This window comes from Thalassophryne amazonica, chromosome 22 (assembly GCF_902500255.1).
Source record: "Thalassophryne amazonica chromosome 22, fThaAma1.1, whole genome shotgun sequence".
NCBI classification, from domain to species: domain Eukaryota; kingdom Metazoa; phylum Chordata; class Actinopteri; order Batrachoidiformes; family Batrachoididae; genus Thalassophryne; species Thalassophryne amazonica.
The window spans coordinates 38,633,508-38,647,372 of record NC_047124.1 but is presented as its reverse complement, the minus strand read 5'-3'; the positions used below and the strand labels follow the sequence as shown (position 1 = coordinate 38,647,372).

The 13,865-nt window shown below is 44.0% G+C and overlaps 1 protein-coding gene across 1 annotated transcript in view; it reads right to left on the bottom strand.

Moving 5' to 3' along the window:
* Window positions 1-13,451, bottom strand: part of lta4h (leukotriene A4 hydrolase) — a 90,033-nt gene extending 76,582 nt beyond the window's left edge. The window contains exon 1 of the mRNA XM_034163574.1: window positions 13,266-13,451. Coding sequence (XP_034019465.1) covers window positions 13,266-13,409 — 144 coding nt within the window. The 5' untranslated portion in view covers window positions 13,410-13,451. The remainder of the gene's footprint in view (window positions 1-13,265) is intronic.
* Window positions 13,452-13,865: the final 414 nt, after the last annotated feature.

Genomic DNA, 13,865 nt, shown 5'->3' with positions numbered 1-13,865 from the left:
TTGTGTCCCCGGCCGGCGGGCGAAAAGACTCGGCCCTCTACGTGCTACTTAACTCAGGTTTTCATGGACGGGGTGCAGAGCGGATTTATCGGTGTGGCTTTAGTGGAAAAGCTGCACTCCAGAGCCCAGTTTTTCACAGGCTGCGCTCACGTTCACATGCAGCCTGACTGACTGAGGATCACATTGACCGCGTCCAGTGTCAGGCAAGTGCTGAGCTCCTGACCCTGGGAAAGATCCAAAACTTGTAAAGACATGAAAAAATAAATAATTACCCAGGAAAACAGGAAGGGACACACTAAATTTGATGATCTGCGAGATGGTGCAGCGACGCTTAGGGAGAGACCTGGACTGTTGATGTTGTTTAAAAAACACAAAGTTCTTTTTTTCCGATTACTCAATCACCAGAATAATCATTTACTAAAATAATGGACAGCTGCAGCTCTACAGTGAAGAGACGCCAAAATGGGTGTAATGTGGTCAAACTTTCTGCTTCCTGTCAAAAAAGTCTGGCAGCAGCATTTTGAACCAATTGGAGAGCCCTAATGCTGGACTGCAGGAAACCAGAACACTGTAGTCCAATCTAGAAGAAACAAACGCAGGAATCAGGGTCTCAGCATCAGCCATAGACATCAACAATAAAAATGACATAACAGGAAATAAAACCTGTTGAGGTCTAAGGTTCTAAAAACAGTCTGGACTCACAGCATTCCAACTCATGGTTCAATTTATTATCAGCTACCCATTTTATAAACACGACCCAATCTAGAGCCCATGGATTCCCACGGACAACACACCAGTCTGATTTTTAAATGGACCACAACAGAAACAAGTGTTTTTACTTTCTTGTGTTCTGCATTGATCAATCACCACAGGGACAGAATTCATCACGTTCACCAAGTGTCACCTGTGACTTCAGGGCGTTTTTCCTGCACATATGAGTTTCGGCACTGGCGGTCACAGGGCGCTCCACCATACATGTGGTAATTGTTGTGGCGGCGACAGTCTGGCTCGACCCCTTTCCGCCTCACCTGCTTTATACGTGTTAAGGTGCCTTGACACTTACACGAATTAGATACACACACTGGTACACAATCTGCCGGACAGTATACGCCTTGTAAACTGTGTGCAGCAAAGAAAATTTTGAAATGTCCAAAATCTCTGTCACGCATTAATTATATGAACATTGTGCAAACAATTAAAAACACTGCATGTCAGTGCGAGTGATTGCATCAGTGCACCGCGTCACAGCGCAGCTCGTCTGAACATTTATAACAAGATGTTAAATCTATCATAAACATACTTTTACAGCTACTCATAAGAAGAATAAACATGGAACTGTTTTACCAAGCCATTACAATATAAACATTAAAATAATTACCTATTAGACAGTTCCAAATACGTTCTCCACCTCATGAAGTGGGGGGGGAGCTCCAGCTGAAATGGTCCTCTGTGATTCCGGAAGTGATCAGAGGTGTTTTCAACAGCTGTGTAATAAAAATGTTATTGTGCTGTTTTGCACCTGTCTTAAAGTAACCCTGAGAATGTATTTGTTATTTAATTTTGTTTTAGCACTCTGGGGTCAGTCTGAACTGGGAGCGAAGAGCTGGATGTACTTGTTATTATTACACTGATAGCACGACTTTGTTTTCGTAACCACTAACGACTGGGAGTGAAGCATGCTGGGATCATTCTGAACTGGGAGTGAAGAACTGCTTTTATTATATCTTTGAAATAACTTTCAGATGCCTGTTGATTAAAGAAATTATGTGCGCCAGGGAGGTTGAGTTGGCCACTCACCCTCCCTTCGCGGACACACTAGAAAAGAGGGAGTAGAACCATGCTTCAACAGAGTCTGCTGCGGGTTAACGTACGAACGCCCAGCCGGTTGACAGGCGCACTCTGCTGAAGGTGTTGGCTCTCCACCTTAAAGGCGTCACGGTAAGAGAAAAATGCGCTGCAACCACTTGTGTTTGATGTAACTGCTTTTGTGGGGAATAAATATACGCCTTTTTATTCTAGCAAAATGCAGTCTGTGTGATCATTTCTGTGTGCCGATCTGACCGAACCTTGTGTTTCAAAACATTTTTGGCGTTGTCGGCAGGATGCGGTTACGCTCAGACTACACACAGAAATGTCTTGCTTTAGATTGGGAAAGAGAGATGCGGAGGTGGCATCTCAGCAGGAGTCTTGCTTTAGATTGGGAAAGAGATGCGGAGGTGGCATCTCAGCAGGAAGAAGTGGTCCCGGGGTGGGATGGGATCACTTTTAAGGAAATAGGCCAGCTTCTACGGCGACGTGGGGGACGCCCTGGGCCGTGGACTGGAGCGATTCCCACCGCGACTCCGCCAGTTTTATGTGAAATGTTAAAACGGGTGGAGGTTAAAGAGAAAGCTCCGTTGGGAGGTATTCATGAAATGATGTGGATGTGTGCAGAAGCCTGGAAAGAGCGGGTTTTAACTTTAGATACAGTCCGCTCATCAGAATGTGCTAAATCACAAAAGGTGACAAGATTAGAACAACAAGTGAAGCAATTGGAAATTCAAGCCGAAGAAATAGACGGTGTACCAACTTCCTTCTTGGCTGAAAAATGTAAACAAAAAGGATTGAAAGTGACTTGTGTGTCAGGGATGCGCCCTGATATGTTTGAATTGGCCTCATTGTTGAAAGAAATTGTCCAGGGAGAAAAGAAAGGAGTGAAACCTAGTGCCCCTCCCCTACAGGAGGAGGAGGAGGACTTTGATGATGATCTGGTGCAAATAGCTGCAGTCCGGAAAGGAAAGAAAGATAAAAAGAAGGGGAAAAATAAAGAAAGGCGTTCTTGGAGCTTTGACCCTTGCGAGGAAGATTAGGATGATGGTCAAACTCTTGTGGCCCGCCGAGAATTAAAACAATGGTTCACAAGTGATATTAGACCCCATGTGTGATTGGAAATATTTTGGAAAAAAATCAGTTCAAGTCACCTCGGCTTTAGTGGACACAGGAGCGGAGGCCTCATTGATTCATGGAAATCCAGAGAAAATGAAGGGACCTATGGTTCCTTTAACTGGATTAGGTGGACAATTGGTGTATGGAAAAAATATATCGATACCGCTTAAAATTGGAAATATGCCAATTAAAGTGTACACTGTAATAGTGACTCCAATTAATGAATGGATAATTGGCATGGATATTTTAGCTGGAATGACTTTGCATTTAGAACAGGGTAAATTTCAATTTGGGATAGCAAACGTAAGAATGATTCTGGTGGGAAAAGTAAAAATGAAACCTTTTCCCATTCCAGAGGCTACATGTGTGATTAATCAGAAACAATATCGTATTCCTGGAGGACAAGCAGAAATTACTGCAACCATAAAAGACTACTTGGAGGCAGGAGTTTTGAAACCAGTGACAACAAAATGGAATAATCCATTGTGGCCAGTCCGTAAATCGGATGGTACATGGAGAATGACTGTAGACTTTAGAGGTCTAAATAAACATACACCGGCTTTGACTTCAGCTGTACCTGATGCTGTGAGTATAATTGAACGAGTGCAACATCACAGCGGCACGTGGTATGCTGTTATAGACTTGGCTAATGCATTCTTTACCATACCAATCCCAGAGGATAGGATGGAACAGTTTGCATTTACGTGGGAAGGACGGCAATATACATTCACAAGATTGCCACAAGGATATTTACACAGTCCCACTATTTGTCATAGAGTGGTGGCGGAGCATTTGGAACAGTTCCAGGTTCCAATGAGAATGATCTCACATTACATTGATGACATTATGCTTCAAGAAGATACAGAAGCAGAAGTAGTGGAATATCTACCGAAATTAGTGACTCATATGAAATCATTTGGCTGGGAAATTAATCCAGCAAAGATTCAGGGACCAGCTCAAACAGTGAAATTCTTAGGAATAGTTTGGAATAAAGGAGAGAGGGAAATCACACAGGAAGCTAAAGAGAAAATAGCTAACTTTCCAGTACCTCACAGTAAGACAGATGCACAACGATATATTGGTTTATTTGGATTTTGGAGACATCATATTCCACATTTAGGACAGATTTTGCAGCCTTTATATCGATGCACTAGAAAGAAAGAAGAGTTTGTATGGGGAGAGGAACAACAATGCTCATTTGATATGGCAAAGGAAGCCATACAGCAGGCTGTGTCCTTAGGAAAAATGCAATCAGGACCAGTAGAACTTCAAGTGTCTGCTCTAAATGATTATGCTAATTGGAGCTTATGGCAAAAACAAAACAGGATACGAAAACCTTTAGGATTCTGGTCGAGAAAACTCCGGGACGCAGGTATGCGTTATACACCTTTTGAAAAACAGCTTTTAGCATGCTATTGGGCGTTGATTGAAACTGAATCACAAACGGTGGGACATGAAGTAATGATGAGGACACAGATACCTATTCTCTCATGGGTGATGAGTAATCCCACCACTCACCGAATAGGGACAGCTCAGGAGGCTAGTGTGATAAAATGGAAATGGTATGTGTCAGAGCGTGTAAAACCAGGTGAAAAAGGGGTGTCATTGCTGCATGAACAAGTAGCTGATGCTCCTGAGGAAGATGAGGAACCTTTTGAAGTTCAACCATTGGAGGAATCTCCTGTTAAAGCAGGAAAAAGGTGGGATGATTTGTCAGATGATGAGAAAAGTCGAGCATGGTTTACTGATGGTTCCTGTCAATATCAAGCAGGAAAAAGGCGATGGAAAGCAGGAGCTTTAAATCCACAATTAGGTCAGTCTCTGGAAGAATTAGGAGAAGGAAAAAGCAGTCAGTGGGCGGAGTTGAAGGCCGTGCATATGGTGGTCATGCAGGGAGGACCACAGGGCCTCCATATTTATACAGACTCATGGTCAGTGACCCAAGGACTACTTACCTGGATGCCTACATGGCATGCCACTAATTGGAAAATACATTCTAAAGAAGTTTGGGAAGAGAATTGTGGGAAGACATTTGGGAAAAGGCTAAAACAATTCCTATTACTGTGATGCATGTAGATGCACACACTAATGGACAAGACTCAGAAGCTTTATATAATAAAGCTGCAGATCAATTAGTAAAAGTAATGATTGAATTAAGACAATCCAGCCCAGGATTGGCTAGATGGGCTCATGTCAAAGCAGGACATTGGGGGGTTCAAGGTACCCTAAAATGGGCCAGAGATTGAGGTATTGATCTAAAATTGGATGATGTGAAAACAGCAATCACTGAGTGTGAACAATGTCAACACCACCGGAAGGGTGTTCCTCAACATTTGCATGGGCAGTTAAATCGTGGAAAAAGTCCTGGTCAAATTTGGCAGTTAGATTTTATTGGACCACTGCCCATGTCTAAGGGATGTAGACATGCATGCACTGCTGTAGATACATTTTCTGGGGTCTTGGTAGTGCATCCATGTAAATTTGCAAATCAAATGGCCACACTTAAGTGTTTGAAAATAATACAGCAGTATTATGGTTTGCCAGTACTCATTTTACAGGAAATAAAGTGAAAGAGTGGGCCCAAGAACATCATGTTGAATGGATTTATCATAAGCGGCGGGGTTAATAGAGCGAATGAACGGGCTTCTTAAAGAGACCCTACGGAAGCTGTCAAAAGATCTCACTATGCGACAATGGAAACAGGATTTGACCACTGCTGTGGATCAGCTGAACAATCGACCTTTAGGGTCAGGATCCACACCCTTGATAAGAATGATTTCAGGAGAAATGATAGAGCATACTACAGAAAGCATCAAAATGTGGAAAATTGATCCACAAGCAGAATTACCTGTCAGAGCAACTCCAGGCTCAGCAGGACTAGACTTAAGATTTGGAGAACAACCCCTGATATTGAACAAAGGGGACAAAATTGCTCAATTAATCATTAAACCTTGTGAAATGGGGTTGGTACAGGCCTCAGATCAAGCAGGTGCCAAAGTTTGGGTGAAACAACCTAACGGACCGCCTAAGGCGGCAGAAATTATAGCTCAAGGGAATGATGCAACTGTTAGTATACTCTATCAGGGTGAAGAAAAATGGGTAAATGTGCCTGTATCAAAGTGTTATGTAAGAGAAGACTAATCGTTGTCATTCTACCCGTAGTTACACTTGTGTTGTCTAGGCTCGGATTGATGCCCTGCTGGGAGTTGCTGATCGGGCGATCGAGGACCACAAGAGGCGGGCGTCGCTATGGCAACCAGTGGAAGCCCCGGGATTGGAGGTGTCGGCTGCTGGGTCATACTCCTCCTTGTAGGTGGTGCCATGGTCTCCGGTTGTTGGGGAATGACGGAAGGACATCAAGTGAGAGAAGTCCAACCACGAGTGGAGCTCGTCTGGAGAAATCTCACTAAAACAAGTCAACAGGACAATTTTACTTGTGCCACAAGCAACAGTGAAGACAAAGGTATATTGGCAAGTTACCTTTCCAAAAATTCCAATTTGCAGAAGATGTCGAAGGGCGTGGTATGACACTCTATTAGGAGGAACAGGGACTGTCCTGGGAGTATCAAACACAGTTGATAATGAGGTAACCAGAACAATGTTATCAAACACTGGGAAATACTCGTCCCAAGTAGTTCATCAGGTTGGAGAGTGGATGTCCACAGCATTGGTAGGACTAATTTGTGGCAAAAGAATTTCAAATGGCAATTGGCATTCAGCGTATAGTTACAACGGGGAGCTATCATGATTGGAGAAGGATTTGGAACATTAGCAACACCTTATGGTTAAAGCTACATCCAGAATATACACAATGTAATGAAACAGTATGTACTGGGTATTGGACCCAGTACAATGTGACACAACCAAAGGTTGTTTGTAAATATCAAGTGTTACCTGTGATAACGACTAATGGCTATTGGTTCTTGCATATGGATGGAGAGTGGTTAGAACCAAAAACTAATACGACTTTTGATACCAAAATGTGTGACAAAACAGATAAAGGTATGGCCTGTGTGCTGCAAACGGGATATGCCAATCCATGTCTAACCGACTCAGAGGTTGTACTTTGTGACTGGACTAGGGAAACACCAAGAGAAATGTTGTGGCAGATCGGCCCACATGCTCTGTGTGTTGCAACAATGAAAAATAATTCACAAGTACCTTCGGTTCCGTTTACTGGCTGCCTGAACAATGTGCACTTATGGCATTGGGGAGACCGGACGTATCGTTTGACTAATTATTCTGTATCAAGTCGGCTGACTTCGGTACAATGGGATGTATTGCATTCCCCATGGAGTCTTTCCCTGGAGCGTTTCAAATGCGCATTGGAACAATCTACGGAAATTCAGCAATTAATAGAGTCACATACGTCCAACATCTCCAGTCTCATGGTGTCTACATTGATAGCTAGTGACCGGGTAAAACATGTGGCAAAATTAGTACAGCAAGCATCAGCACATCATTGGTGGGATATCTTTTCAGGGATGTCTGTCATTGCCAGGAGTACCTTAGTGCCACCTTTGATATAGCAATATGTGTGATGACTTTTTGTAACACTTTTATCTATGTTACGTTTAAGGCGAGAGGTGGAATGGGTAATATTTCAACGAATGCGATGAAATTGACACTGTTAATTCATGATCCTTTTGGAGTAAACCAATATAATGTTACATTAGACCCCACAACATCGGGTTTTGTATGAGTATATTGTTTGGGACAGGTATAATCACGACTATATTACTCAAAATTTTGTTTGTGAATCACTAGAAGAAATGTGGGAAATGCTATGGCAGGACATAATCGCTGGAATAGGCTGGAGCCCAGCCTTACCTGAATCTGTTGGTGGTTACATAAATTGACTGGTGCAAAACACCAAGAGTGGAATGTGTAATAAAAATGTTATTGTGCTGTTTTGCACCTGTCTTAAAGTAACCCTGAGAATGTATTTGTTATTTAATTTTGTTTTAGCACTCTGGGGTCAGTCTGAACTGGGAGCGAAGAGCTGGATGTACTTGTTATTATTACACTGATAGCACGACTTTGTTTTCGTAACCACTAACGACTGGGAGTGAAGCATGCTGGGATCATTCTGAACTGGGAGTGAAGAACTGCTTTTATTATATCTTTGAAATAACTTTCAGATGCCTGTTGATTAAAGAAATTATGTGCGCCAGGGAGGTTGAGTTGGCCACTCACCCTCCCTTCGCGGACACACTAGAAAAGAGGGAGCAGAACCATGCTTCAACAGAGTCTGCTGCGGGTTAACGTACGAACGCCCAGCCGGTTGACAGGCGCACTCTGCTGAAGGTGTTGGCTCTCCACCTTAAAGGCGTCACGGTAAGAGAAAAATGCGCTGCAACCACTTGTGTTTGATGTAACTGCTTTTGTGGGGAATAAATATACGCCTTTTTATTCTAGCAAAATGCAGTCTGTGTGATCATTTCTGTGTGCCGATCTGACCGAACCTTGTGTTTCAAAACAACAGCCAAACTCAGAACAAATGATTAATCCGCTACAAAATAATTATTCTATATATGCAGCATCCAGTGGCACAAAGCGCAGCAGCTAGCTGGGAACACAGCGGGTGGCACAGTCACTCACGACAAAGTGAACGAGAGTGCCGAGCCAAAATGTGTGCAAGTGTCAAGGCACCTTTAATAAACCAAGACTTGCACATCGAGGTGTTAAAACCTGTTTCACATATGTATGCGAATTCTCAGCTTTGCACATGCAAATGAGACTGCTTCCTGACCAGCTGCCTCATACACTCACGTCTCCCGCTACACCTGCGATAAATAAGATTAAAGGCAAGCTTGACCTCCTGCTGAAAATGCTGGACTGACTGTATAAACAATAAACACACACTTCCTCTCAAACTGATGTGTTGATTCGCTTTCGCACATCTCAGAAGACAACCAAAAAGATGCCACGTCGATCGGCGTTGCCAGATTGGTGAAAATGTGCTCATCTCCAGCTGTGCGATCACGACATGACTGCACACGCAATTTCTACACATGGCAACTCCAACCTCTACATTATTTACAGTTATATTATCTACTTACATTGAACTTATGAAATAAAATCACACACTCGTACTTTTAATATAAAGATGATGTACTGCCCCCTGCTGGAATGGTGCATTAATCCAGAATTACCAACGTTAGCTAATATCTGTAGTTTCTACTAAAATATTTGTCCTATCAACGTTCTGTTTCTGCAGTGTTCATCCTTGATGCAAAATACATACGCATACCAAACGGCAAGTGTCAACTCTCCAGTTTGTCTGTGATCAAACTTATACATGCACACACACACACGCGCTTCTATTTTTAGACATGCACAAACACACACTACACTTTTCAGTCATGACAACAGCAACATGACAAACTGACTAAACCAATTGAACTACAAAAGCACAATAATATCAATCACACAGTTATTGACACGCTGGAGGAGGCAGACAGCACAGTGAGCGTCGTGTTCTTTGACCTCTCTAGTGTGTTCAACACCATCCGGCCTGACCTCCTCAGCGATAAGCTACGTGACATGAAGGTGGAGGCTCCACTGTCCGTCTGTGCGCCGCATCAGTCCAGTCCTGTTACTGTCAGAGTCTTCAAATTCACAGGGACCATTCTTGGGACACAGACCTTGGACAAGTTCAAAGATGATTATTAGGCGAACCTTGAACTATTTCAAGAGGCTAAAAAGTCACAGTCTGTTTGAATCTGTTCTAGGGTCTTTTTTTTTTTTTTTTTTTTTTTTTGAGTGGCGGGAGTGACAGCCAATCAGAGCAGAGCTGCGCTGTCTTAAATCTCTTCATTTAGGTGTTTATATAACATGTTTCTCATATTTTGTGTAAAAACTAGCAAGAAATAAATGCTTCAAAAACTGAAAACACTGTTTTTTGAACCTGATAACACCTCTGGAGTGATTTACAACACATTTTGCCATTGTTGGTGTGCTGCATTCCTCTGGGTATTAATGTCACATGCACTCTTTGTCCACTCTATGTCAGTAATAAGTTGCTCTAAACGATATCTCATTATTGATAACTGTTATTATGACAATGACAGAGTATTGATTGATTGATGATGTCACAGGTTGGTCGAGCAAGCTGCAAAACTCTGTTTTGTTTGTGTGTTAATATGAGCAGAGCGCCATGCAGCGCCACGGAGTGCCGCACAGCGGCGCGAGGCTCGCTGTATGGTAGACAAAGGCACAAAAAAAAATCTCCACAGTGGGGAAAAAGCCACAAACCGTTGTCATAAAAAGCTACAAACTGACAGTACATGAACATAGACATTATAAAGAAGAGTAGACGCCGCATTGGTTGCTGTGGCTCAAGAAATGTGGCCGCCATCTTGGACAATAATGAGATACAATAATTTGGCCATATTGTAGGCAAAAAAAGAAAGAAAAATGCTTGAGCGCTTTAAATGCTACTGTGTGTGCAGAAGGTAGAGTTCGGTGAGCATGTGGCGTCCCTGTACCATGATGTCCCTGCTCCTTGGCCGCATGGTAAGACTGTGTCGCGTCCCTGCACCATGATGTCCCTGTTCCTTGGCCGCGTGGTAAGACTGTCACATCCCTGCACCATGATGTCCCTGCTTCTTGGCCGCGTGGTAAGACTGTGTCGTGTCCCTGCACCATGATGTCCCTGCTACCTGCCTGCGTGGCATGACCGCATGGTGTTCCTGCACTGTAACTGTCGCTGCACCGTGACTACGTGGCATAGTTAACTCCTGGCCACCTCTCGCGAGGGTCCAGACACTAAAACCTTGGTCGCTACATTTAAGTTGTCAGAGTCACCCAAACAGACGCTGACGGTGGAAACAAACACCTCAGCAAGAGGAGTGGAAACTGTATGACAGATCCGTCTTGTACTCGTCCACATCCTCAAACCTACAACAACCAGATGAACTCGTCCTTTAGTTTCACCTTGTTTAAAGCTACTGTACAAGAAAGACAGGTAAAAACTGTTTACACCCAAGGACAGAAACCTAATGGTAAAAATGTCCCCGAACCAGTCTTTGCTTCCTGGTTGTATTTTGATGTTCAGCGCTCTGTATCCTGATGCACAGGACCAGTTCTTCCTGCACCCGCCAACACCCCACTGGAGACCATCATGGCCCATGACACAGGCCAAGCTGGACTTGTGGACAGAACTGAAACTTGCACACCCATCATCCAGAGAACATCCCAACTCTGAAATGGAGGGAAGTTCTGTCTCAGCGACGCATGCACTCTTACCAGTGAGGACTGTTCAAGATCTGGTCTTGTGTCACTTTGGATCAGAGTGATCCGCTGAGCTTCACAGTGGCAGCGACCTCATGCCTGCATAAGGACGACGTCTCTTACAGCATCTGCAGGGTCTTCAGCTGCAGTTCATCCATCATCACGTTACTCTTGAACCAGGACTTATTACTAATGAAGGATGGTACCTACTGGTGTCTCTGCCACGCAGACCGTGGACAGACCAGACCTTTAAAAATAACCCTCATCTAACAGCACTTTGTGTGTGCAGCGAGTTTGGGATTGTTGGCGCCTTATCCCAGGGGGACAGCCTGCGGATCCTCGTCCCGCTGGGACAGACAGACCAGGAACAATTGATTTTGGTTGACTATTTGGGGTAAAAATATGAGAAAGAAAAAACAAAACAAAACAAAAAAAACCACACACACAACCCTAAGTGCAGTCCCACATTCTGACAGTAGGGTTTGTACTAACAGACATTAGACACCTGACCTCAGGTTTTAAAATTTGCCTTTAACGTTGGAAAACATTAAAGTACAACTGATCTGCAACCTTGTCTTGATTTTGTCCAAACGTCTCTGGTTTTCAGTCTGAGTTGGACTCAGACTCTCGCCACACATCCGGTTTGGTAATCTTACTTCATTTTACAGCCTTTAACTACCCTTTGACCCGGCACACCTCACCTGGTAGACTCTGACCCACACGTTCCCGTCCAAAGGCCAACAATGAATGTAGGATGGGGGACAAACCCGATACGACATTATTTACACCACATTTACTCGTGCACAAGTGTCACAGCTCATTGCCTCCACACCATGACACCGCCTTGGGTCACTGCCAGGCTGAACCCTGCCTCTCGCCCAGTGTTCCGCCCCCGTGTGGCCCCCTCGAGCTATGACTGGAAATTTTTTTGTTAAAAAAAGACAATTGAAGGGACTGCAGATGCAAATTAGCCTAACTCTGGGACAATGAATCGAATGGTTACATTTCTGTTTTAATTGCACATGGTCCCTTTCAAATCAATTAAACTGACTGACTGAGGGGAGACAGATCCAGGGCAGGACATTTTCAGCAGGGACATGCAACTGAGAAGCTGTAATGTACAGGAGGGACCGAGTCCAGCCACTGATCCTCCTCATCCAAAGGAACCAGCTGAAGTGGTTCGGGCATCTGGTGAAGACGCCACCTGGTCATGTCCCTCAAGACAGAAACGTCCAAAGGAAGAAGACCTCGAAGATCCAGGACACACAAGAGGGGTTAGATCTCCAAGCTGCCCTGTGAACACCTTGGGATCTCCAAGGATGATTTAGGACTTGGCAAAGACTAGGGAAGTGTGGGAGGAGCTGCCTCAACTGTAATATGACAACTGTGTCACTCACACTTATTCAAATAACTTTGTACAGGAAGTGAGTCACTTCAGCTCGTCCTGTGGTTCACATGGGGGCGCCACAGCCAATCCACTTTCCATCTGCATGCTGATCTGGCACACGTTTTACACCGGATGCCTTGCTAAAACAAGTATACAATTACATGGACAATGGGTAGGGCTGGTCTTGAACCAGGAACCTCCCGATCTAGAAACAAGCACACAATCACTATACCGCGACAATCACCAAAATCCCACCTCAGGATCCAGACCCCGAGCTCTTAAACAACTTTAGTCCAAAACCACAGCACCATCCCCAGACTGAAGACAACCAACACCGAGTCTGTGAACAGTGGAACCAGAACACATCCCTGAGGAAGACCAGAATTCACTTTTACCACATCCAGCTCAAATCTGGTGAAAATCATGTCACAGACCGCATTGAAATGCAATGCTGCACCTGACCAGCAGGGGGAAATGAACACGTGCGTAACCCAAACGTCACAGGGGGTGGAGCCTATCGCAGCAGTGACAGGACGAGAGGCGGGGCAACTGTGACAAAAAACCAAAAGTAAAACAAAAACACAAATACTACAGGATCAAATGACAAAAATAATAATAATAATAATAATATAAAAAAAACTGATCAATAAACAAACCCAGAAAAAAAAAAACAATCTTTGACAGCGGTCAAATAAGGACGGTGGTAAGGTTACGGTACCAGGGTGGAGAACCGATCCTGCAGAGCCTCCACGGTGAGCGCCACGTCCGCCGTGAGCACGCGCCGGCTGAAGTCCACAGCGCACGTGAGGTTCAAGTGTTTAGTGACACACGAGCTGAAAGAGGAGAACGAGCACGGATCCATAGTGACCCACGAAGCACGACGACTGAGCGGAGACACCGGCCCCGGAGCGCTTTATGTAGCCCCCGGCAAAATCTACACACATCCGGTACAGCCCTTCAAAATAAAAGATAGAGACACATTTACTCATTATTATTATTATTATTATTATTAGAAGTGATTATTGTAACTATTACTTATTCCAGGCTCACGAGTAAAATGGGTAAATACTTCAAAAACGAGCCATCGTAAAAGTTAAAGACGTGTTGCTACAGGTGTGTGTGTGTGTGTGTGTGTGTGTGTGTGTGTGTGTGTGTGTGTGTGTGTGTGTGTGTGTGTGTGTGTGTGTGTGTGTGTGAGAGAGAGAGAGAGAGAGAGAGAGAGAGAGAGAGAGAGAGAGAGAGAGAGAGAGAGAGAGAATGTAAATACATGACTAAAATACAGTTTAAAAAGGGACTGTAATTATTTAGGGAAATATTT